Source organism: Sitophilus oryzae, unplaced genomic scaffold (assembly GCF_002938485.1).
Source record: "Sitophilus oryzae breed Bouriz unplaced genomic scaffold, Soryzae_2.0 scaffold_179_pilon_pilon, whole genome shotgun sequence".
In the NCBI taxonomy this organism is placed as follows: domain Eukaryota; kingdom Metazoa; phylum Arthropoda; class Insecta; order Coleoptera; family Curculionidae; genus Sitophilus; species Sitophilus oryzae.
Genome location: NW_022146501.1, coordinates 3,402,020 through 3,429,729, shown reverse-complemented (window position 1 = coordinate 3,429,729; position 27,710 = coordinate 3,402,020). Strand labels below are relative to the sequence as shown.

The 27,710-nt window shown below is 33.5% G+C and overlaps 2 protein-coding genes across 2 annotated transcripts in view; one reads left to right on the top strand and one right to left on the bottom strand.

Annotated features, from left to right (window-relative positions):
* LOC115882681 overlaps window positions 1–21,300 on the bottom strand; it is a 22,167-nt gene extending 867 nt beyond the window's left edge. The window contains exons 1-7 of the mRNA XM_030900873.1: window positions 20,988–21,300; window positions 18,883–19,275; window positions 18,479–18,748; window positions 15,160–15,378; window positions 9,027–9,334; window positions 7,441–7,619; window positions 4,601–4,735 (exon numbers count right to left, since the gene is read on the bottom strand). Of these exons, the coding sequence (XP_030756733.1) occupies window positions 4,601–4,735; window positions 7,441–7,619; window positions 9,027–9,334; window positions 15,160–15,378; window positions 18,479–18,748; window positions 18,883–19,275; window positions 20,988–21,266 (1,783 nt within the window). The 5' untranslated portion in view covers window positions 21,267–21,300. The remainder of the gene's footprint in view (window positions 1–4,600; window positions 4,736–7,440; window positions 7,620–9,026; window positions 9,335–15,159; window positions 15,379–18,478; window positions 18,749–18,882; window positions 19,276–20,987) is intronic.
* On the top strand, window positions 21,282–27,710 carry LOC115882682. The gene is made up of 2 exons (XM_030900874.1): window positions 21,282–21,568; window positions 27,011–27,710. The coding sequence occupies exons 1-2, from the start codon at window positions 21,319–21,321 to the stop codon at window positions 27,631–27,633; spliced, it is 873 nt and encodes a 290-aa protein (XP_030756734.1). The 5' UTR covers window positions 21,282–21,318; the 3' UTR covers window positions 27,634–27,710.

Here is a 27,710-nt window from a genome sequence, read left to right as displayed (position 1 = left end):
CGTTCTATTCAGAGCAGTGGCGGACTAAAGGGGTGGGGGGGGGCGGAAGGGACGATCCGCCCCGGGCCCCGTCTTTTAGGAGGCCTTCGAATCTTAATAAGTAATAATTTTTTATTCAACTGGCAAACAAGGCCAGTTCAGTAGTTATAAAGCAGTTTGTAGGTGGAGTAAGCAAACCATATACTTATACGCCAACTATAAACAGTATAAATAGAAGCAGATATTTACTTAATTATCAATTATCAGGCCCCAGTAATTGTCAATGGCATTTTCTAATTAGGAAATTAAATCAAGGGGTAGTTTTCTTTGTTTAAAATATCAAATAATTATTATTTTTTATATATTTTGAGACTGAATTTATTTATTTTAGCTTTTAAGTTATTTTTCAATGGTTTCATTATTTATTTTTACTGAATAAACATTTTAAATTACAACCAATGCACAGCATAACTTGTATTCTAGCCTCATTACTGATGATGAGCAGTGAAGTCTTTAGTATAAAGGGGGCCACGGGTTTGAGACAGCGAAGGGGCCCCTCGGATCTTGGAGGACTTACAAAATCGCGATATTTTGTCGCGGTATTTCCCTGGAAGCATTTTTAAGAAAAAAATATTTAAAATTTTTGGACGAAAAAACTATACCAGTCAAAAAAATTTGTACAGCCTAAAAGTCAAATTTAGTGATTATCACAGCCCCTGTGACATATAAAGAAAAGACATGTGGCTATCTATTTCAAAAATTAAATTGTTCAAATGTCATATAATAATGGCGGTAGCTGTCATGGAATTGAGCAATTAAAAAAATATCATAAATATTTTTTTTTTCAAATGGAAATTCACTTTTTTATTTCAGTAGTGAAAAGGTTTTCCAATTCGTTACGTTTTAACTAGACATATTCCTATACCTAAAATAAATCGTTTTTAAGTTATTTAAGATTTAGTTTGAAAACGTATATTTTTCTTGATTTTATCTAGCTTCCTTTGACATTAAGTGTCAAACAGTTAGACAGATTTTACAGATAATGTATATATATATTGCCGCTATAAGAACAAATACTAAAAGCAGAATTAAGTAAATGTTTATAAATAAAAAAGTACTTTCACTAAACATTATCTTTTAAGTAAGAATTTTACATTATTATCACCAAAAGAATATATTAAAAGCAAATTATAACGAGAAAACTTTCCTGGACTGGGTCCTTTCGAACTGGATGGCATGTGTCCATCAGCAGTTTACCATTAGCTGAAGAAGTACGTTTCTTGCATTGGGGGTTAAAAATTAATAATTAAATAACATTATTATCACCAAAAGAATATATTAAAAGCAAATTATAACGAGAAAACTTTCCTGGACTGGGTCCTTTCGAACTGGATGGCATGTGTCCATCAGCAGTTTATTAGCTGAAGAAGTACGTTTCTTGGATTGGGGGTTAAAAATTAATTATTAAATAACATTATTATCAACAAAAGAATATATTAAAAGCAAATTATAACGAGAAAACTTTCCTGGACTGGGTCCTTTCGAACTGGATGGCATGTGTCCATCAGCAGTTTACCATTAGCTGAAGAAGTACTTTCTTGGATTGGGGGTTAAAAATTAATAATTAAATAACATTATTATCACCAAAAGAATATATTAAAAGACAGCAGACAATTTATTTCCATCTGTCAGAAAATGAATTATTTGAATTTCCTATATTATTACTACTGCTGCTTAAAAGTTTAAAAAGTGTATTTATATAAATATATCTCGTATTTTCGTTCTTTAGTCATATCTAATAGTTAATATTTTAATAATATACCGTACGATCGAAAAAAAACAGCGCAAAGTTAGCTTGGAAATGATGATCGATAATATACTGTCATAGGCTACTGGTTAAAATCAAGAAAAATATACGGTTTAAAGCTAAATCTTAAATAACTTAAAAACGATTTATTTTAGGTACATGACCATGTATAGTTAAAAAGTAACAAATTTTAAAAATGAAAGTAACGAAAGCCTTTTCACGAGTGAAATAAAAAAAGTGGATTTCCATTTGAATAAAAAAAAATGATTTATGATAATTTTTTAATCGCTCAATTCCATGACAGCTGCGGCCATTATTATCTTACATTCGGACAATTTAATTTTTCACATAGATAGCGACATGTCTTCTCTTTATGGCATAGTGGCTGTGTATGGAGGCTAGAAGGAGGAGGCGAATCGACAATGGGCATATTTGAAATTTCTGTCCCTACTTTAAAGCAAGTTTCTCGGTTTGACACCAGAGGCACTGTAAGCGGGTTAGATTGATCATTTGCATTGTTAGAATACGATTTAACTGTGTTTTTACTAGTTTTCTTTAAAATTTATAGTTATTTTATTGAACTATTAGCAATGTAACAATGAGTGTGATTAAAAAACCCTATATAATAGATCTTGCTTCGTACCTGGCTGTATAAGTGGGACTTTCAGTGGAAAAAAGGCAAATAAAGAACGGGGTGAAAGAAACCCAAGTCTTTTCAAAGGTCCTAATGTAAGTGGTATAACTATTTATTTAAAAATATATGGATAGATGTTAAGAAAAACATTCAAATTATATACTATCAGTGTACAGATTAATTTTTAATTCAAATTAATAGAGAATATAGCCTAAAATCAACATCTGCGTAACACAACCTAGGAGACCTTGTTATAAAATAAAAATAATTTACCTTCTAGCTGGTGGCTAAAATTACCTGTTGATATGTATTAACCACCATTTGAACAGTGCTATTGAAAGTGAATTTACGCCAAAGCAATATAGTATTCTAATATAAAATAATTTACTTACCTGAGATGCTTCATTTAAATTGAAAAATAATGTACAGTGGTTGAAGGACTTTGATTGTGTATATATAAACCATTTAGAATAGTTTTTATGAATAAGCTCTTTAAATTAATATGTAGGTATATTGTAGCCAGGTATTTATTTAGAATGCATTTTTTTTAAATTATAATTCTTTTGTGTTCTTGATATAACATGTTCCTGTTATATTTTTTTTGGTATAGCTGCTAAATTGTATATTAAATTTATATACTTTATATACTGTATATTTTATTTATTAATTTTAGTGGAATTAGTCAGTTAATAAAAACAAAAGTTGTAATGTATTAATATTGTTAAATAAATAAATATATGATGAAATAAGTCAGTGTATATACATATTTACAACTCTTTTAAAATAAATTGAGTTCATTATTTATTCATTAATATTTTATTTACAAAAATTTACCTTTACAATTATTAGGTGACGTTGAATATAATACATCTTGAATTTAATTGTTTACGAAACAGTGACAATTTGCAAAACTTTGCTAATGGCATTAAAACTTAAATTCAGAAAATCTAAAGAAAAAACACTATTGGACACAGGAAACATTTCAGCTTAATGTACCTATTCTCTGGTTTCAGCTATAAAAAGTTATGGGATAGATAACACTGATCAAAGGGTGCAATTAACAGTAGTGTTCATATTCACTTTCCATTGAAGTTATTCCTGATAAAATACTTTTAATTTTCGTGATTCAGTTTCTGTCAATTGCGGTAAAACCACTACTAGTTTGTTACGAAAGTTTTTAATGTTTATTAAAATGATATCACACTGAACTGCTTGTAAACATATCAATTTCAAATGTTTTTATGAAAAACTATTAATAAATCACTAACACAATCACACCATAAACTATTTAATTCGCATTTGTCATCAAGAAACAATTACTGTTTACATCACATCAAATCAAAGGTTGAACTGGTGATATTTGTTGCTGGAAATTCTATCTTTTTTGTTCAACAGTTATAAGGAAGATTTATTTTAACAGCTTATATTTTTCTTCGGTCGTGTATGCACTAAAAAGAACCATATAATGAAACAATTTTATAATAACAACTTAGAAAAAGAATATCTAAAACCGGCATCTGATATAACCTAACTTCTAACTTACTTTTCAAACTCAAATTTAAGGTTTTGTATTCACAATTTTAGCCACGCACATTGTTCAGTTAGAAAAACACGTTTCTAAAAGCTAAATCTGGTAAAAATATGCCCAAATATTAACTGAACTCTATAATTTATAACAAAATAGTAATTCTTGCCATAAGAAGCTGTGTATTTCTCAATCTATCGGATCACATGCGCCCCTAACGGCGATTTTCGAACTTCATTTAAATCTCAAAAACTGGGCCCATAATTTTTGCGTTCGATTTGCCTCCTCCTTCTAGCCTCCATATGCCCCATATGGCTGTGGAAATCACTAAATTTGACAACAACATTTGACAAAAAAGTATAGGTGGCGCCCTCTACGAGTAGGAGTCATATTGGCATCAAAATCAAATTTCTCATGTCAAAAAACTCCCAGACACCAATTTTCATCAAAATATTGACGGTACTTCAGAAATTATTCGGAAAAAATCGAAATAAAAATGAAACTTCTACATCCTGTATCTCCGAAACTAAGCATTTTAGGACATACATTTATACGAACTTTTTTACTTATTTTTCTGCGCAGAATATGTTGCCGATGATTCCGGAATGCAATTCGGACCACCCTGTAAAATAAATGATAATAATTAAAAACTTACGTGTTCTTTTCAATGCGTCGTTCATCCTGTCTTTGAGCACCTCGCAATCGGTGGAATCGACACGAAAGGAAGCCGCAGACTCTTCAGGCCATCTCGTCATGCGGGGATTGACATAGGCCACGTTGACGCCCGAACCTTTTTTCAAAACAGAAGAGAATTATGTAAAGGAAAAGTGCGGGTTAAAAATAAAGGCGCCATATTTACGTTTCGATCTATTTTAACTTAAACCTAGGATCATAGAAGAGAAGACCGGTACCGGCTTAGTGAAAGATGAATGGAGTGAAAATTATGTTTTAAGCGGCGCAAGAAATACCGTACGATCGAAAAAAACGGCGTCAAAGACGGCTGGGAAATGACAATCGATGATAATTTTGGCGATGTCAATCTCTAGGCGACATTTACTAAAAATTTGCATAAAACTTGTCAAATATTGAGACTAATTATTGAGAGGAGCTTTTGAATAAGAAGACTAAGGAAGGAGCATAATGCTATCCATGTATTCATGCATGGTGGGCGGAAAAAGCACTCTAGGGTGGGGATCCTTGGCAGTTCTGTTTGACGATTCATTTGACACATTTGAATTTGATTTGAAATTTTGTGGATTTGTCAGTCTTTACGGAGCTTATTTTATGTTATTTATAATTTATTATTTATTCTACTACCGATAGTTGTATAAAGATAGTAAATCTAGATGGAAATTATGGCAGAACATAAATTAACAGTGACACTATCGCGATTTATCGAAAAAGACTCTAAAATAGTTGGTTGTGTAGCATGCGGTAGATCTCGGCAAAAATTGAGTGAAATAATGGAACTTTTCGCTAGTAAGTGACTATATAATATACATACGTGTAGTAAACCGATCATTTATGAAATTCACTTAAATTAACTAAATTATATATTTTTCTTGCATTTTAGCTTTTATTTATTACTTGTCAAAAATTAGATGTCAAAAAATTTCGATACGTTAATTTAACTTACCTGCTTCAGTAGCGTATCGGATGTTTGTGTTAATAAATACTTATTATAACTTATCTATTTTTATTAGAATTATATATTTTTATAACAATTTTAATAACTACCAACATTTATTCATAACGTAAAATAAAACAACAAATTATTGAGTCTACCCCACGTCTACCCTACATCATAGTTTTACATTTTTTAAATAAAATTAGAACGACACTGATAAACCGGAATTTAAGTCGGCCATATTTGAGGCCCATCGCGGTGTACCTAAGATTTTTGATATACTCCTTCCTTAGTCTTCTTATTCAAAGTTATGGATAGATTAAAAAAGGACAGAACGTTTCCAGACGCACAAATCAATTTCCAAAAAATTATTTTCTGGCGAATTTTAAACTACACCATTTAAAAATCATTTTTACTCGAATATCAATAAATTACAACCTTCTTAAGGCCTACTGACAGTAAGCGCCATTAAAAAGTAAGAAAGTAGGGGACAAGTAATCTTCTTCAATGTCTAGGGACTTTTTAATACATTAGGGAGAGCGCCAAAGTGACGTAGCATATGAGGTTGCACATACATGGCATTGATATAGAAATAGCGTTGCATGATTTTCGGGAAAGCGCACATGTTAGGTGCTTTCAACAAATGGGGGGTACTTTGTTTAAAATAGCGGTAGTTTGTTGTTGTCCATTCAAAGATTAGATGGTGAAAATAATGTTTTTTTTATTATTGAAAACGAAAAGAGATAGACTAATGAAATTTTATGGAAGCATTACTGTTATGAAAACACACTTTCAGGTAATTTTTTTACTTTTTTAAAGTGGAAGGGTTGAAATAAACTACCCCTATCATTCTTGTTAACGAAATTTAAAGAAAAATCTTATCAAACACATGCAAATGCTTTAATTTGGATAGTTTAGTTTGTTTAGAAACTTTTTTACCTCTTATGTTTTTTTGATAAAACTTACCGATTGGAAATTAAAAAATAAAATGTAAAGCATTACATGTCAAGACAAAAAACATTTTTAGTTTAAGAATCTAGTGATAATAACGATAATAATAATCATCTAGATAATAACGTATTGCAGTAGAGTAATGTCAAATAAAATAATATTAGGAACATCCTAAAAAGTAACAGCGGCCGACTAGATTTTTTCCTAAAAATTACAGCAGCCCACTAGATTCTTTTATCAGAAAATGTTTTTTGTCCTGACATGTAATGTTTACATTTTATTTTTTAATTTCAAATCGGTGAGTTTTGTCAAAAAAATACAAGAGATAAAAAAGTTTCTAAGCAAACTAAACTATCCAAATTAATTTTTTTGCATGTGTTTGATAAGATTTTTCTTAAAATTTCGTTAACTAGAATGATAGGGGTAGTTTATTTCAACCCCTTCCACTCATTTTAAAAAAGTGAAAAAATTACCAGAAAGTGTGTTTTCATAACAATAATGCTTCCATAAAATTTTATTAGTCTATCTCTTTTCGTTTTCAAGATAAAAAATAAAAACATTATTTTTCCGCCATCTTTGTACCGCAATATCTCCCTAATGGTTGACTTTTGACTCAACGTTTATGAAGCAAACTACCCTTTATTTTGAACAAGGAATCACCCCCTGAAGTTTTTCGCATTTGTTTTGAAACACCCTGTATAAGTGATGTGGCAGTGGCGCATGGCGTAAACATGTCGTTCTTTTCAGTCACAGCCTTGCGTAACCATCTTCTAATTCGTGTCAAATATTCGTCAGCGAGTAATGGCAGTAAGTAAGTGAACGAAAAAATATAAAACTATAAAAATCTATTTTTATTTATACAATCTTTTAAACCGATTAATGAATAATTTCCAGGACTGGGGTTTATTTAATCTTACCTCTTTTCTTTGAGACCTTCGATATCAACGACTGTTTGGTTTCGTTCCGTTTCGTTTCTTGAGTTTTACGTTTTTCACGCGCTAATGGTACTACTGGATTCGGAGCTTGACTTTTAGTTTCTAAAGTTTTAGCCAAATTGCTGGTTAGCTCTTCTATAAACGCTTGCAGGTCGTCGTTTCTAACAAAATATTTTTAGAAATTATATTACTATTTTTTAAATTATAGTTCTTATCTTAATTTTCCCTTTGTTTTCTCTTATCTAGAATAGGATTAGCGTTTCGTTAAGTAAATGTTTGTAAACAGCGATTGGCTTAATTTTTATCAAATATACATTATCGCTAATGATATATTATGGTATTTTATTTACAGGGTGGTTTGAACTGTATTCCGAAAACTTCGGCGGCATATTCTGCAGATAAAAATAAGCAAAAAACTTCGGTTAAATGTATGTCCTAAAATGGTTAGTTTCGAAGATCAGAGTGTAGAAGTTTCATATTTATTTCGATTTTTTCCAAATATTTTTTGAACTAGCGTCAATATTTGGATGAAAATTGGTGTCTGGGAGTTTTTTGACATGACAAATTTGATTTTTATGTCAATATGACTCCTATTTGTAGGGGGCGCCACCTACATGTGTTTTAACTTTTTTGAAGAGTAATAACATTACGTCCGTACCGGTATAAAACTACTGAGTGAAAAAAATATATGTTTTCGTGATTTTTTACGTAAAAAATGCCTCTTGGTAAAAATCGCTACGAGCAACCGTTCTCAAGATATTTAGAATAGAAACAGTCAAGACATGTCATTATTGACAAAAAATAAACATGTTGTCTTGTTAGTTATTTGACTGAAATGATAAATATGGGAATTTTTTATCTTTTTAAATTAATCATAAATTTTTCTTCGAAAAAATCACGATAAAACAGTTTCTGTTGAATTTTTGGCACAAAAACATTTCAAATTTACGATTTCAGTCTAATAACTATTTAGTTAACTATGCCAAAAAACTTCCAGATACCAATTCTCATCCAAATATTCACGTTACTTCAGAAATTATTTGGAAAAATCGAAATAAAAATAAAACTTATACGCCCTGTATCTCCAAAACTAAGCATTTTAGGACATACATTTATACGAACTTTTTTACTTATTTTTATCTGCAGAATATGCTGCCAAAGTTTCCGGAATACAGTTCGGACCACCCTGTATATTAATTTATTTATAATTATACAAATTTAACAACAATTCTATTTCACTTTTGAGATATGTCGGCATATCTCAAGTAGTCTCTGAATAGAATGACATATGATATGTCATTCTATTCAGAGTGTCTATCGAATAAAGTAAAAAAATACCGAATGTGCCATTTCAAAATCAAAAGTTGTAGTCATTTTTGATGAAAGAGGAAGTGACCGAAAACAATTGAATACGTCAATGAATCCTAATTTATGTCATATATTAACATACCAAATCTCGATTTTTTATCTGATAAAATAAAAAAGTTATAGGTGAGCCACTTTTGAGACGCACCCGGTATATATAAGATAAAGAGTATTTGTTAATGTATGAAGAGAACTTTTCATACCTGTTCGGTCCGTCAGCCTTATACCCTTTCTTCAAATTCTGCAACGTTCCCTCGAGCAACAAGATAACTTTATTTTTAAAATCTCTACCCGAAGACAAAATTTCCTCCCCCCATTTCCAGATGCCCTCGCTGGTTGCTCTTTGCGGTTCGGACGAGGTACACGGTTTCGGATCCAGTTCTTTTTCGGCCGGTACTTTGAAGGCGTGGTCTATGAAGGCCGCGTTCGTGAAGAACCTGTGCTGCTTGTCGCTGAACCTGAATTGGTTGTAGGGGGGTTGCGGGTCTTTGCTATGTCTATGGTTGTAGGTCTACCGAGAAAAGATATCGCTATAAAATTCAAACTAAACCTTTTCTCAGTTTACTAGCAAAATTTAAATTCTTTTTATCAAATCTACCTATAGATCATACCAAATAAACTTTTAGTCACGTCATTAAGCTTGGCCGGCACAGCGCAACAATGTTATTAAACTGTCAAAATGAATGACAATGTCAGGAAATAAAGAAATAAATGTGGCAACTTGACATTTTTTACAGCAAGGCTACCACTTGAATCTCCAGCGGGAAATTTAAATTCCATTTAGTCAGCCCGGCGCCGAATATGTTCATGATTGGCAACAATGAATTTAAAAATTGCGCCCTCGATTACGCAACTAAAAGTTTAATTGGTATCGCTTATAATAATGTTTTTTTTTTCGGGTATTTTACCTAGTATAGTTTTGATTTCAGGTCATATCTTATTTAAAAATATAAGATAAAAAAGAATAAGATTTTTTTTAAAAAGGCTAAATTATAAAAAAATATATTTTTTTTATTTACTATACCTATCTCTGGAATTATAAAAACATTAATACTATCATATAGTCTATAAAATGAATAACTTTGAATTTTGACCGTTATTTTTTACCAACAGGGCAAATATAAAATCCCTCTATCAAAAAAGTTACTGATATTCTTTAACTTGAGTGCCTGAACGAATCAGATAGGTAACCCTTTTTACTTTCGTGAAATAGAAAAGGAAAATAATAAAACAATTGACAGTTCTTTCTCTTCTTGCAAAAATCAACACAATTGTCAAAAGTAAAGTGTCATCGGCTTTTGACATTTCTAAATATCAGACCAATGCCGTCTCTAATAGAACAGCCTCGGAGCGAGATTTATGACGTCAGGCTAGTTAGATACTACGGATTAATAAATATGTTGTAGAATGCATGGAAAACATAATAATTCCTCGTATTTTTATTTTTGGTTTGTATTTTAAAAATGATACAGTTTACATGAAATATACATAATATACAGTTAATTAATACAATATATACCTATTTATAGTAATAAATACCTTGGCAAATTAACTATGAACTATACAAATGCAGCAAATGTTTTACAATATACAAATAATGAATAGGTACATAAGATAATGGGTAAAATGTAAAATATATTTTAAATTTTGGGGTTTGAAAATCGATCTAATTTAACAAAAAAACATTCAATATCTACTAATAGTGATGTATTATTATTTGCATTCACAAAATGTATATGTATATTTTGCAAGTATTAATGTTCGAAATATTATATTTGCAAATAATACAATATCATAGAAAAAAAGGCGTCAGCAATGGCTATGAAATAAAGATCGCTGTCATTTTATATGTAAAATGATTCTAAAATTTTTGATTTTCTTGGGATTTAGGTTCGGGAAAAACGCTGATTAAGTTTTCATTTATTTTTTCATTATTTTTTTTATTTGGTTTAAAAAAAACGTGGTTTAAAAAAAACATCATAGCCTTTATCAGTGTTGTCATATGAAAAAAATAGTGTCGAATGTATTCCAAAAAATTACATATAAAATATTCACACCACACACCACATAATGCTTACTGCAATTAATAAACTAATATAAACTTGTAAAAAGATGACCACGTATTTTTTTAAATTATTATTCTTAACACTAAAACTATCTACATTGACTATGGAGTACGATTTCAGTCATAGTAAGTAGTAGACATTGAATGTTGTTTGTTAAATTAGATCGATTTTCAAACTCCAAAATTTAAAATATATTTTACATTTTACCCATTATCTTATGTACCTATTCATTATTTGTATATTGTAAAACATTTGCTGCATTTGTATTTTGTATTTGACTAAGAGTGGGTCCCAAGGGGGACCCTCCACTGAGGCCGCGAGGGCCTATTGTGGCTCAGTTTCTACAAGCTCTAATTTACAAGAGCGTCAAAGTTCATCCTCAAGACCCAGCCTCTTAATATAGGCCGTTATGTCTGAGGGCGATATGTCTCCTAGGTCTGATAGGTCTAGCATGGGTTTGCCAAACATCTCAAACCTGGTCCTGCTCCCAGCGGGCAGGTACACATAACGTGCTTCATTGTTTCATCATCTTCCATACAGAGTCGGCATTCGGCGTCTTCCACCAGTCCGTCCTCTGCAGGTGAGATCTCAGCCGGCAGTGGCCCGTGTACACTGCAGTGAGCACACGCGTTCCATTCCTACCGGCCTTTAGGAGTTCTCCTGTTCTATGTTTGGATGGCCCTGCTAGGATCTTCTTGGCATGTTCCATTCCGGGACTGTCATTCCAGTCCCGGAACGTCGCACCCGTAACCCATTCACAGAGCCTGTGACTTGCGAGATTTTTAGGAACGCTAAGTGTCGGTTCTGGGCCCACGAATGGCGAGCCTGCACCAATTTTGGCGAGGGAATCAGCACGTTCATTTCCCTCTAGGCCGACATGTCCCGGTATCCATATTAGCGACACTTTATTCCTATCTCCCAGTATATTGAGTAGTTTCTTACAATGAAGAATCGTCATAGACGTGCTTTTCGTTGCCTCAAGTGCTTTCAGCGCGGCTTGACTATCGGAAAATATGCATATTGTTTTCCCGGTGTATTGCTGTTCTACCAGCAGTTGCACACAGGTTTCAATAGCATATAGCTCAGCTTGGAAAATCGTGGTGTGTTTTCCAAGACTGTGGTAGATCTCAGTCTTTGGACTGCTGCAGTAAATTTCTGCGCCAGATCCTTTTTCGTTTTTGGATCCGTCCGTGTACCAACACATTTCCGCATGTAATAAACCGTTTCCCGGCTTATCCCACTCGTTCCTATTCGGAAACAGGACGTTGTAGGTGCGCGTCAAGAGTTGGACTGGTGGTGTGAGATCCGAGACCATTCCCAGAATCCCATCCGACTGTAGTTCTTCTACTAGCCGGTTTTGTATGAACATGATTGTTCCTTGGCTTCCTCGTGCTATACTTAGAAACCTATATGTAGCCCATCTCGCCTCTCTTTCCAAAAGAATTTGAAGAGGAGGTAGGTCGAGTAGGGTTTCCATAGCTTTTGACGGCGTGGAATGGAAGGCACCAGTCACCGCTAGGCAGCTTGTCGTTGTAGTTTCGACAATTTATTCTTTGCCGTTATTTGGTTGGCTTTCTGCCACCAGGCAACTGCACCATACGTGATAATAGGTCTGATGGCCGTCACGTATAGCCAGTACATATTTTTGGGGTTTAATCCCCAGTTTCTACCACAAATTCGGCGGCATGCCCATAGAGCATAGCAAGCCTTTTTTGATGTTTTTTCCAGATGAGAGGTCCAGCTAAGTTTTTTGTCCAGGTTTAATCCCAGATACTTAACTTCCTCCGCAAACGGAATTGTCTCACCAAGAAGAATGGGCGGTTTCAGTTTGTCTGTTTTCCTTCTTCTGGTGAATGGTATGATCACGGTTTTCTGTGGGTTTACACTTAATTGTTCCAGTGTGCACCAGCCGTGAATTGCATCTAGGATTTCCTGTATTTTTGAGGAGATGTCCTCCTCTTTGTGTCCTTTTACTAGGATCACCAGGTCGTCCGCATATGCCTGTGCTTCAACCTCGTATGCATCGATGATTGCCATCAGGTCGTCCGCTAACAGGGTCCACAGAAGAGGAGAGAGAACTCCTCCTTGCGGGCATCCCCTGCCCGGAACAAACCTAACGGACTCACCACTGAGCGAGGTCGTTGCTACTCGATTTTTGAGCATTTGCTCAATCCATTCAGTTATGGTAGCTTCGACTCCTCGTGCTTTCACAGCGCCTAGGAGCGATTGAGGGGTGACATTGTTGAATGCTCCCTCAATATCTAGGAATATCCCTACCGCAATTTCTTTGCGATCAAAGGTACTCTTAATTTCCCCTACCAAATTGTTGAGGGCCAGTTCTGTTGATTTTCCCTGTTGATAAGCATATTGTCGGACATTCAGGGGATTAGACGTAAGAATCCTCCCCCTAATGTGTCCATCCAATATCTTCTCCAGAGTCTTCAGCAGAAATGATGTAAGGCTTATTGGTCGATATGAGCCAGGTTGTAGGTTTTGTTTCCCCACTTTCGGTATGTATACCACCTTTGCTCTCGTCCAGTCAGCTGGCAGGTGTGACCATGCCAGACTTGCCCTAAAAATTCTTAATAAGCGAGGGACGATAATGTTCTCAGCCTTCTGCAATAAGGCCGGAAACACTCCGTCCTCTCCTGGGGATTTGAATGGGTCGAAACTTTCGATCGCCCCTTTAGTCTCCCTATAGGTGATTACTTTCTTCGCTATCTCCCAATCCTCTTTTTTGGGCCGGTTTTTACGACGCATGAGTATCGGGGGGGTAGCTCTTCATCACCTAGTATCAAGCAGCCTGGGAAGTGTTTTTGGGCCAAAATCTGTAGCGTTTCTTTCCTGGACTCTGTGAAATTACCGTCGGGGCGCTGTATCGTCCCTAGCTCATTCACTGGTTCTTTTGAGAGAATCTTGTGAATTCTGGTGCTTTGAGGTAGATCGACCAGACTCCCACAGAACCTTCTCCAGGACTCTCTCTTCGCCCGTCTTATTTCCTTATTGTACTCCGCCAACGTCGCACGATAAGTTTCCCAGTTACCTGACACTTTAGCGCGGTTAAAAAGCTGCCGCATTCTTTTCTTCTTTTGTCCAGTTTGTTGTTCCACCAAGAGGACTTTCTATTATCCTTCTTTGTTTTAAGTGGACAGTTTTCACTATAAACCGTTATAATTGCACATCGCAGTTGCTCCGCTGCAATCTCGATCTCGTCGCGATCTCTCACTTTTGCAATTGTGGGTTCCAGCAGATGCACGAGTGAGCGGTTGTATCCTTCCCAATCTGTGCACTTAGGATCCCTATATTGCAGGAGAGTGCTTTCACCTACGCTTATTTCAAACTGTATGTGTCTATGATCCGAGCACGATGGCTCAGATGATACCCACCAATTGGATATCCTATTGCTCAAGTAATTAGAGCTGACCGTAATGTCTAAAACCTCTTTCCTGTTACAAGTAACAAAGGTTGGTTCGGAGCCTATGTTATTAACTACTAACCCTTCACCTATTAAGTAATTAAGAATTAACTCACCCCTGAAGTTGGTGTCCGTGCTTCCCCATGCCTCGTTGTGGCCGTTGGCGTCGCATCCTATCACCAGCTGTAGGTTTTTCCTCTTGCAGAAGGAGATTAGTTCTCTCACTTTCTTTGGAGGAGGTAAATCCGCTGTCTTGTCTCCCGGGAAATATGCTGAGCAGGCAATGAACTCCACTCCCCCTCCGCACCTCCCCGCTGGGATCTTGATATGCATTTGTATGGTTCATAGTTTATTTGCGAAAGTATTTATTACTATAAATAGGTATATATATTGTATTAATTAACTGTATATTATGTATATTTCATTTAACTATATCATTTTTAAAATACAAACCAAAAATACGAGGAACTATTGTTTTCCATGTATTCCACAACATATTTATTAATCCATAGTATTTAACTAGCGTGACGTCATATATCTCGCTCGAGGCTGTTCTATTAGAGACGGCATTGCGTCAGCATGACCGCAAGTTGCTAACCTAATAAAATTAACACTAGAAAAGCCCGCGGGAACTGTCAAATTCAAAGTTATTCGTTTCACAGACTATACTATGTTAAGACTATAGAAAGTGATTTAAAGGAAGCCTAAAATGCAATAACATACAGAGCGTATTAAAATATTTTCCTGAAATATTTTTTACAGGACCTACAGATGCCCAACGCACTTTACAGGACCCTGTATACCATAGAAGTACTTTTCATATTTGAACGAATAGGACTATTAAAAAAAACTTACTGAAGCTTTATCTTCCGTCGTATAATGTGTCAATTTCGTTAGATGATTAACCAGCTTCGTAATGATCTTTTTGAAGTAATCCTTAGGGACAGCCCTTTCTTCCTGTAGGGCCACCCTTTTCTCTAACTCGGCTATCCTGGATGAGAGGTGATCCAGAACAGCATTGTACTGATCTGGGGATAGACTACCCGATGGCAATTCGTTATGTTTAAAAGCAACCTACGGATTATGTGTCATAACAATGTACATTCAAATGCGCATTAAACGTTCTAAACAAAAAAGTTCTAATTCTTATACATTTTGTAGTAAAAGATTTGAAATAATAATAAACGCCCACACAGACCCTCTCATTATAGAACTAGCACTATATATACAGGGTGTCCCAGAAATAAGTGAAGATATTTTAATTGGTAGTATATTTCGACCCCAGAAACATGCCTATGATTTTTTTTGCAAAAAAAACTGTTGAAAATTTTATATTTTTCTTGATATTTTTGGGGAAATTTTAAAAAACGTTTTAGTGCCACTGGTTTATCCACCTGAGATTTCTCTACAGTGTATCTGAACCTTGCAGTGTTGCCACCTTCTACATTATCCATATTCAACATATTATTTTTATTCACTGTAGTTTTAAATTTGTACACAAAAAATTACGAGTATTAATTTTAATCATATCTCAGTCTATTACTAACAATTTTAGAAACAAACCGTATTAATTATTTTTTACGCATACCATACTTTTAAAGATCGCGCACACTATACCTGCACGGACCGGCACGGACCGGCACGGACCAGACCAGTAAAATCTACCGGTGAAGGTGACCGTGTTATTTAATAGAGTAGAGCACACTAGACCAGTACCAGCACGTACCGCCACAAGCCACGACCGTCAAAACAGGTCGTGTCGGTCAGGGACAAATATGACCGGCAATATTTATGCCTGGTCGTGCTGGTCCGACCTAATGTGCGCACCGGCGAACCAGCACACCTTCACAAACATGCAAATATTGAAGGGTTTGTCAGTATTTCGAGTACGCTAGCTGGCTCAAGTCGCATGATGTAGGTTAGATTTCGTTTATTTTTGTTCGAACCTTTAAATCGTTTTAAATATTGAGATGAACCGCCTATTTAAAAATAGACATATTTATTTAAATTCAAAACATTCATTTTTAAGACACTCTGTATACATAAACGAAATTATTGATTTTTAAAATATTATTCACAAACTAGGGAGAGGGAAATCAGGCGACGAACAGAGGTGATATTTGTTAGATAATAGCTTTTAGACTACCATTCGAGACGCATTGATATTATTTTGGTTCTTGAGTTCTGTGACAAAGAATGTTATTAAAGGTAAAGCAAATGTTTTCTCATTATTTAACTAATGTTAACTAAATCATATTATTTTGTTTTCTTGTTGTAATTCTTTTCTAAAGTTATTCCTCATTCATTTGATCTGACAAAGACAATATATAACATGTGTATACATTAAATGGAATCTATTTATGCTGTAAATAATTTCAGTTTAAAAGTAATCTAAATAAAATCGTTTACTGTTCCTTCGTGCCGATGTTTGTGGTTTGTGAGAATAAGAGCCTTGTTGAGTGTACTTACAATTTTCGACCTTGCATGGGCGAATATCTTAGCTCGCAAAAGGGCAAACAAAAACAATAAATAAAATAATTCATAGAATAACTTACAATTTATTAAATTATAAGATATTGGCGCCAAACCTCCAATTTAGGGTCGATTCCGCAACAAGGGACTTCGTACCTACGGGTGGGGACCCGTTAAACTAACAAAAAACTCTTCAGTTTTGAACGATATAAATGTGGCATGTTTTGAATGTATTAAACTATAAACCTAGGTATGAAGACAGTTTCTATATTATTATTTGTCTATTATTTAAGTTCAGAACAGCATAGTTAGATTCTCTGGAATAGTGATCATGGTTTTCTCTGCCGTGCTCTTTTACATGTGAATTCCAGGCAGAGTACGGCACTCCTTTCATTTCATTTAATAAAACAAGTAGGGCTTTTTACAAATTTAGCGTTTTATTTACATAACCTATTCTCCTCAAATTTCCCAAAATATTGCTTTGTCGAGGCGCATCCAAGGTAATCACAATAAAAAAATATTTAACACAACGTAGGTTCCTTTCTTTCATTTATATTTCTTGTTATACAGTTGGCCAAAATATTACCTCTTCAACTTTGTTGACGAATTTGGGTTGTTACACTGCAATATGAATGAAGAAAAGCTTATTTTACTGGTACAAAAGTATCCAGAGCTGTGCGATACGAGCCAAGCATTTTATATATAGAGACCAAGAAAGAAAAGATGCAATATGGGAGTCGATAGCAAAAAAAATTAATCAAATTTGATTTGTGACATTCGAAAATATTGGAAAAACTTTTCTTCGAATCTTTTTAATTCAGGAAACAAATGATGAAATTCGCCATATTGCTTTCTCTTTTGATTTATAGGGTGAACCCAAAATCTTCTTTTTTTCTTAGCTTCCTTCTCTTCCTCCTCTTCCTCACACAACATGGCTAAAATAATAATTTCTTCCTCTGAACTACTCATTTTCAATACTTCTATGTTGCACGCTCTAGTAGTTGAGCCTTGACAACTGTCCTTTTTTCGAAACTCTCGCTTATGTTGCTGGTCTGTGGCGGTAAAGTGTGCGATGTCATGCAGGATGCAGGTTTGTGCTGTGCTGGTCCGTACTGGTCCGTGTAGGTATAGTGTGCGCGATCTTTTATATTTATTTTTAACTATACATGAAAAATAACATTGCCATATTACAAAGTAGTTTCAATAAAATAAAACATCCTTTTAAATATTTTGCTTGTACTTACCCTTTATTTAAAAAAAAAAATTATTCTTATGAGGTTTACGAAAATCATGGTTATAACGCGAAATAACTGTATTTAGAATTAAATTTAAGAAAATAATTCACCATATTAAAAAACCGTATACGAACGACACACAACCACTCATTCCAGGGATTTCAGATTTCAGTAATTATAGCATTTACTTCTTTTGAACAAGGATTGCGGTTTTCAAAATGTTGCCATGATTCAACTTTGTTATTTTCAATTTATTTTAAAAATGGTAAAGATAAAAGATGTTTCTTTTGACAATATCTGCACTTATTTCTGGGACATCCTGTATAAAATGCCTCTAGTAAAAATCAATTAAGAAAACGCAAGGTTTGTAAGAGTCTTGTAGCAAGACCAAGATTAAGACTGGAAGACCAAGACCAACGCCAAAAGAGTCTTGGTCTTCTCCCACTAGTGAACTTTAAAGAATTTACCGATTTCTTTCTGCTTGGCCTACGAAACTTCCAATCTTTGGACTCCGTTGGGTCTGGCATGGGTTCTGTAGCGAATGGTTTCTTCTGTGAGTCGGTAAGTATACCTACGATGGCACAATTTTGACACATACAGGGCTGGTCAGGTTTGCTGTTGTTAGACTGCTTCATGTCGTTTGTACAGGCAAACATTTTCCTGATGTTGTCGTAGGTTTTGGGCGTCGTATAGATCTGCTGGTCTGGTGTCATGCTACTTTTAGGAAGATTTATCTTCTAGAATTTTAAAAAATAATTACTTAAAAAATATATACTTTAAAATTTGTGGACAAATAATTTGATCGCTAACACCCATCACCCATTAGAGGTTTTGCAGCAGAAGAAGAAGAAGACCAATCATTATTACTTACCTGGTTATACAAAGAGTACACTAACGAGTTAGTTTCATCAGTGGCGTACGGATTATCGCCCTGCTCCAATTTGACAGGTTCCTCCATGATGGTTTGTCTGCATTTTGACGACAGAGCCAATTTCTTCTTCCTTCTCGGACTGGCTTCGGTGCTTTTCGGTTCTTCTCGCTTCCGTGCTTTGTCAGCAAGGGCTGCGTTATCGCCAAAAAGTTTTCCGATTAGGCTTTTCCTGCTATCGTTGCCCAGGTTCATCGCAGCGATCAATTCCCGAACTTGGTTCGTCTTTAGCGTTTGTTTTTCGGTGGTGAACTTGTCTGGACCTTTGGGCTTGATTACGGTTACGTCGAGTAAGGCGGATGGGCATTTTTCTGGACTTTTCATTATGTCTCTAACCTTTAAGAAAATATTTAGAGGATTTTAAATGTTCAACAAAAGTAAAACCGACGTGACGGTGAAAAAATATCATAAAAATGATAATAAAAGTTCTTCATTTTATTTTAGAGAATAACTTATTTAAAACTTTTTAAAGAACTCTTTACAACGAAGAAAATTGTTCTTTTTTAATAATTATTTATGCAAGTTCTTTTTTTGAGTTATGACAGATACAACAAAAACTTAAAATATCAAACATAGCAATCACAAATTATGTCACAATATGACGAATCTCTTATGATTTTCTTCCACAGATCTGTCAAAAATATCTTAAATTATGTTCTCTATGAAGAGTTAGAGAGCACTCTGTAAACAATAATACAATTTTTTAAAACTAAATATATTACGTAGACAAGTAAAAATACTGCTTCAAAAGAAATTTTCAACCAAATCACAAACTTAAGTACTTGATGATTATATTATGGGAAAAATGGAGAAAATTTGCCCTTCGTTCTTCACCCCTTGCTTGGAATTTTTTTTTCTATTTTTTCGTCACTATCTATTTCTTTTAGCATTTTTTATGTAAATATTCAGGGTTGTTCAGTACATACGACACGGAGTATTGGTTGTAGCTAAACGATTAGATTTTTACAAATTGTAAGTTTTGTTCGTTGAAGGACTATTAGAGCTATTTTTACAAGATACAGAGTCTCCCATATAAATAAAAAATATCAAAGCTCTATTTTTTTAAATAGAACACCCTGTATATTATTACATTTTTAGTTTCTATGATTAAAATAAAGGTAAGTTTGATTAAGGTTTATCACCCTTAAATCTTACCGTTTTTGAAATATTTTCAATTTTGTGAAATTGAGGTAAAAATTTTAAGGCTTCATTTCTCCAAGGGTATCAAAGTTTTTAATACTAAATATTAACTGAAGTTTAATTATTGATCAGTTATTGTGTTGCAATAATAAAAATAATACTACCTCATACAGAGTGTCTAAAAATTTATTTTAAATAATTTCTAGATTTAAACGGCAATAACTTGTTTAATTTAAATGGAACACCCTGTATATTTTAGAAGAATCAGATGCACAATTTAATTGTCCATCAAACCGTATTATACCATTTTTACCTATCCCTTCAAGTTTTCATAGAAAATGCATTTTCTTATAATTTAGACTTATTTATCAATATACCCATGGAATAATGACATTTTAGATTGTTTTTAAAGCAACAAATGTACAGGTGCTAAAAACGATAATATTACCAGCTTATTTGTATTCAAAAATAAAAATATTTAAATTTTTATAAAAGAGTATACCATTAATTAAATTTTTCACCATTATTTCTGCCCAAATATTAATTAATTACATATTTAATTTTTGATAAAGCAGTTTTTCATTTTTCACAAATTTTCGAAAATGAATTCGATTGCTTTAATTGTCAGTCAAATTTTTAGTCATCTGCTCTATCGAAAGGCCCTAATCGTAATTTCCGAATAGTAAGTTACCTGCAGCTGCTAGAGGATAGCTGAAAAGCAAAGCGAATGCTAGCATTTACTAGTAAGTCCAATGAATTCTAACATTCACCAGAAAAAGTTTGTTTGAAGCTTGTTTCGAAACACGATGTTGAACTTTTACACTGTCGTGTTCGCAAATTAGTGAATGTGAGCTTTTACTAGTAATTGTTAACTCTTTGATTACTGGGTTTTACTGTAACATATATACCTCATCATCCATTTCGACTTCGAGACATAATTCGATGTTCTTTGACTGAGTCTCATCCACCTTACTCACGTGCGTGTAATGCGACTTTTTACTCCTCAGCTCATCATTTTCTTCATTGCGAAATTTACTTTTGCGTTTTAACATTGTCCCTTCTTCGGCGAACCATTCTGGTGTATCCCCGAGACTATTCCACGTACATAACAATTTAGTTTCAGCGAAATAAAACGACAGACACGTCAAATTTTGAACACCGAATTGCCACAAGTCGAGTTTTTGCATAAACGTCACCCTTCTGTCTAAATTACGTTTATTTTTTTGCCTGATCGACACTATGGCCGCTGTCGCGTGTGAAATCGTGGGCACCGGTGATGGTAAGATCGAAAATCTGCACAAGAGTAGTGATCGACTGACATCGAAAGTGATAGCGAAGGAACTGGTTTTGGAGATCGTGAACAGCGCTCTGGATATGGTGGAGGAATCGTCGTGCTCCAGGGAAATGATGGAGAACGAGGAGAAAATTAGAGATAAGAAATGTTACGGTAGCGATGATCCGAAAGAGAAGATAGTGGTTCCATTAAAAGGTAATTGGTTTGTAGTAAATATACACTGTTTTCAGAGATGCGACTTATTTCAGATGCAAGTATCTGAAATACAGAAATAACATACAAAATACATATTTTCATCTAATACTTGAAATTATTTTTTAAAATTTATCTTGTATTTAGATAGATACATTTTTTTAGTATCATAGTACCTATAAATACTTAGTTTGCTAAAATATTTTTACTAATTATTACCTATGCATATTTTTTACTTTACGACCAGAGAGAACACTAATAACCTTTGAATAAGAAGACTAAGGAAGGATCATAGTTGTCGCCCGGCGACGTAGGTTTCTTTCCGAGAAACCCGACAGCGGTCGGTGGCAATGCTATGAAGGAAGCCGGCATCTTTGATTTTTTGCGGAGTCATATAAAGATAAGGACACATTATTTTTTTTATTGAGGTACTAGTATTTACACAGAAAATACATTATGAAGGGCGCTGTTGCCATATATTGGTATTAGTTGATATTAGCAAAGAATATTATTGTTTGGCTTTAGTTAGTTAGCGATAGTAGGTATGTATAAATATTTTGCATTTTTTTTTATTAATATTCTGTTGTTAGGTTAGGTTAGGTTAGATAATAAAATATTTTGGATGTAGGAAAATAATTTTTAATGTTTTTAAGCAAAGACTGGTTTAATAAAAATAATAATAACAGTAATAATTTGTTATACCTATAACAACAAAATTTAAAATAATTTAATATAAACATTTTTTTACGTAGTAGCAAAATATAAACAACAAATTAGATGTCATAATTATTTATATTAGATCCTATTTAAAAATAATATAGTCTTTAAATTTTTTGTGGCAACGTTGGTTTATTAAATAATAATAGTTACAGAACTAATTTGTTATATTAATAACAAACTTTAAAATCATGAAATATAAACATTTATTAATTTTCTAAACATGCAGTGTAATGGAAAGAAAATATAAATAAAAAATTAGAAATCAAAATTATTTATATTAGGTACTTTATATTTACTATTTAAAAATAATATTTACTTTTACTGGCATTTACTTTAAAAAATAAATGAAATATTTCTTCGCAAAAAACTACATGTAAGAGAATTTAGTATAAACAAAAAACAAACATTGTTAACTTTTTTTTGTGTAAAACTTTCAATTTAATTTTTTCACCCCATAGTTAGAGTTCGAGAACCATTTACTTCACCACATTACTTAAATATGATTATTAAGTTCAACTAATTCGTATTATTAAAACATCTAAAATACAAATATGTATTTTTAAAATTAATTCTAAGTTCATCTCATCTCTCTTAAAAATTGCTACTTCTCAAAATTTCCCATTAAAAAATAGACCTATAGACCATATAAAATAAAATAATTGAAAGATCGGGCTACGGAAAATCACACAAATTTTCGGAAAAATTTTGACACCTGCACACAAAACTACTATTTTAGTATTTTAAATATTTTAATAAACGCAAAAATAGCACAGTATTTATAAGGTGAAGTTATAAACATTTGGAAGAACTAATAATGCACTGACGCACACAAAAATCAAACGAATACTAAATTTCATTTATCAAAAGCATTCGATAGTCGTGGCTCAACGATAACCATTTAGTCGCACGGCGAGGTTGTCACATATGCTTTAGTATACAAATGAATGAATGATTTTATTCGAATAAAACCATTCGATAGTTGAAATCATTCATTCAGTAACCATTCGATAGTCTAATTCATTCGATAGTTCCCATCGCTAGTAAATATACACTGTTTTCAGAGATGCGACTTATTTCAGATGCAGGTATCTGAAATACAGAAATAACATACAAAATACGTATTTTCATCTAATATTTGAAATTATTTTTTAAATTTTTTCTTGTATTTAGATAGATACATTTTTTTAGTATCATAGTACCTATAAATACTTAGTTTGCTAAAATATTTTTACTAATTATTACCTATGCATATTTTTTACTTTACGACCAGAGAGAACACTAATAACTAAAGTAAGAGAGACCGATCAACGTTAATTTCTGAAGACTGTGTTAGTGGCGCGGCCTTTGGCGTCTAACCCGAACTATGAGCGCATTATCGATATAGTAGGTTGCATTCATACCTATATACTGGCGCCAAAAATTGAAAATTTGTATATTTGAACCGAATCTTAATCTTTCAAGTTTATAATAAGAAATCTTCGTAGTTTGTATAGATTATTTTGTTGACAACGAAAATTTATTATTAGACTTTAAAGCATTAAAACCTATAAATAAAATAGTGTGTAGGAACATAATAATTTATTTAACTCCATACTCCTTGCGATACTACAACTCAAGGCTGCAATCTTCAGTATCTTTTTTATCTAACTTGGTTGGGAGTCCCTGTTCACTCGGTTCACGGTTGGGAGCTCGCACAGAGTATCAGTAGGTATCCCGTAGGTATTCAATGTTTTTGATAGTCTTTATTCTATAACAAGAACCTAGCAGTTGAAGAAAATAATTTGTATTACTGGAAATAATACCAGGTATAATACCTAGTCGTTCCATAGGTATCAGAAAAGAATGTAATGTTTTAAATTAAAAAAATTAAATTAGCAATGTACGATTATTATGTGAACTCACTATTACTATTAGGTATGTTAAAATAATTACCGAGATAAAACTTACCTTTAAAGGAAACTTTTTCTCTGGGTCTCAACCACAAAACGAAAATTACAAAAATGCCGAATAATCGTGGAATCTGAAATAATCAATAATGACAATAATCTTCTCTTCTGACAAGCTAAAAGAACAGGCACATTCAGTCAAAAACAATTTATTACTCCGATTTGCTCCGATTATCAACAGGTTTTAGTTATCTCCTTCTAGAACTAAGAAATAGAAAAAGCTACTGACAATCTAACTAATCCTGTCAAATGTTTAACTTGCAAAGTTGAAAACTTCCTTTTTTGACCGCCTAAACGCTATGCGCGTCTGGGATGCGCGGTGACAAAATAAACTTGTCTACGAAATGCCCTATTCCACAAGCCCTCTCACTTTAGTTATTAGTTTCTCTTTGTTTACGACCATCAATCATCAAATGGACCAAACCAATGTCGCTAGATCAAAATATACAGGGCCCTGATACAACAAAAAGTCAAATAGAAAAGTAACAGATTTTTTCTTCAATGTTTTCTTTCAAAAAGTATTTAAAAAATACGTTTTTATATCTAGTATTTCTAATACTACCTTTTCTAAAAGTATTTTGTAACTAAATAAAATAACGCTTTATTGTACAAAAAGCCAAAATAGCTTCATCGACAAAGCATTTACAAAACAAACAAAAGCACAGAAAATATACAAATAATAAAAATATCATACAATACAAATCATACAATTCAAAAAAAATTACGTGATTAAAATTACTACATTAATACATACATACATACTGCCATTACTCGCTGACGAGTATTCGACACGCATCAAAAGATGGTCACGCAAGGCGTTTCCTTTCATGAGCTTTTCTGTGGCTGAAAAGCCCGATACGTGATGTTATTTGCCTACCGCACTCCGGACATTCAAAAATCTCATTACATTTTTGACTCTTTACTTTTTGGTTGTCGCTGTTAACTGAGTTTACAATTCTTCTCCATTGAGTTCTATTGTGAACTGCTCTGAGTTCTATTGTGAACATTAATACATGGACATTGCAGAACACAAAAAAGGCGTGTCAATAAAATTTTACAATAGGAAAATTGTAAATGGATATAATGATTTAAGAGTCATAAAATACTAAATACTAGACTTTTAACCAGTGTGTGAAATGATCAAAATTTTAAAATTCAAAATTGTTCATGATTAAAGTTCATGATAAGTATGATATCAGAGCTTTGCGAAATGCGGGAAAGAATGAGAGCGACTTAATATTCAAAGGCAGATGATTGTACATTTTTTTGGCATTGCACAGTATTGAGTCTTTAACTAGTTCTGAGCTCGGGGTTGGCAGATAAAGATCGTGCTCCGCATTCCTAAGTGGATAGTTGTGATATGGCTTTTCGGGAATAGCAGATATGTGCTTGCGGATTAAGCAAACGGATTAAAAAATGAATAAAGAAGGAAGAGTCAGTATTTTGAAATTTTTAATGAAATTCTGGCAGTGAGTTCTACTGTTCAGTCCCAATAAATATCGAACTGCTCTCTTTTGAAGTTTGAAAATACGATCAAATTTTGTCGCGCAGCAAGTACCCCGGAATAGAAGGGCATAACGAAGATGCGACTCAAAAAGGGCATAATAGACTATTCCAGAGGTTGATAAGTTAAGTTCCTTAGAAACTGATCTTAGCGCAAAACAGGCAGCGCTTAGTTTCTTTGATAAAGCTTCGATGTGCAAGTCCCATTTTGACGAGTTGTCTACAACAAGTCCTAAGAATTTCACAGAGTCCACGATGTCAATAGTGATGTTATTAAGTAGAAAAGATTGTATAGTACATATTATATATGACAAAACTTTAGTAGGTTGATGCATAGGAGATTAGAATCGCACCAAGATTTAATGGTGCGTAAGTCACTGGATATAGTATTATATAGTGTCGTAACATCTGGGCCTCTCCAAGTGAAACTAGTATCGTTCGCAAAGAGGCAGATTTTACCGCTAATGTGTAGATTTGCAATGTCGTTGATAAACACCAGAAACAAAATAGGACCAATTACTGAACCCTGAGGAACACCACGTTCTATAGGCTTACAAGAAGACATAGACGTTATCATCGTTACTGATATCTCAAATACTTTGCTTAGAAGTATCTTTGTAACTTTAGATACTGTATTTCAGATACTTTTTAAGAGGTATCTTGTACATCTCTGACTGTGTTTAGTTTAATATTCAAAGTGCATATATCTGTTTCTACAAAGATTTGGTTTTTCAAGTTTAGGTGAAAATATAGTACATGGGTACTATATTTTTATAGAAGACATAGACGTTATCATCGTTACTGATATCTCAAATACTTTGCTTAGAAGTATCTTTGTAACTTTAGATACTGTATTTCAGATACTTTTTAAGAGGTATCTTGTACATCTCTGACTGTGTTTAGTTTAATATTCAAAGTGCATATATCTGTTTCTACAAAGATTTGGTTTTTCAAGTTTAGGTGAAAATATAGTACATGGGTACTATATTTTTATTTTTTCGCATTCTTGTGTGTTTTATAAGATTTCTCGTTTATGAGTAGAGATATAAGAGATACAAAGGTCCTTTAATAGATTACAGTAAAAGATTGGAACATTTGATGTTATACAACAGCAAAATAAAACACTAATTCACCACAATGCACCAAAACAGTTTACTTTTAACACTGGACTAGTGTTCAGTGTTAAAAGTAAGTTGCTCCGAAATGAGATATAAAAATGGTGTATTATCTCAGAACTTTGAACAAACTTTACATATATTTCTTTTTAATATTCTAGGCACAGGTGACCAAGGAAGTAACGAAGCTTTCGAACAAACGGAAGTATGTCCATTCCATCCTCCTGTCGAAAAAAAGAACCGTCTAACCGATCTGGTCAAAAACTCCAAGCAGCTGCTGGCTAAGATCATGATGAGCGAAAGCAAAGTTTCTTTTCAACAGCAGAAAAAGGAAGAACAGGAAGAACACGTGGTTGACGTAATAGAACTGGACTGCATACAAATTCACGATTTACCCTTCACATGCCGTCAAAAAATACTTCCTGAAGAGGTACCTTTACCAAGAAACGACTCGCTTGAAATCCTTAATCCACCCATAGAAGAAGCGTCTTTAGAAGAAGATCAAGATATAGGAGAAGAAAGTGAGGTAATGCCTGGAAAATCTAAGGAAAGCTTGAAAAAAACGTCAACTTTTCCGAGGAGTAATGGTGCAAAAGCCAAGGCTGCGTTCGCAGCTAAGTGCCGAACGTTGAGGATGAGCACTTTGAATTTGAAGAAGAAGAAATGGAACGTCGGAGGTAGAATAGTGAACTTTTTCAAGAAGAAGAAAGATAGTAAAGCTGCGGTGAATGATCCGATGAAGAGCGATGGTGTGGAAGATCTACCAAACAAAGATAACGAATAAAAAATAATAATTTAAGTTGATTTTCAAAATTCGGTGTTGAGTTGGGGTGTTTATTTGGTTTAATATATAGATTTATT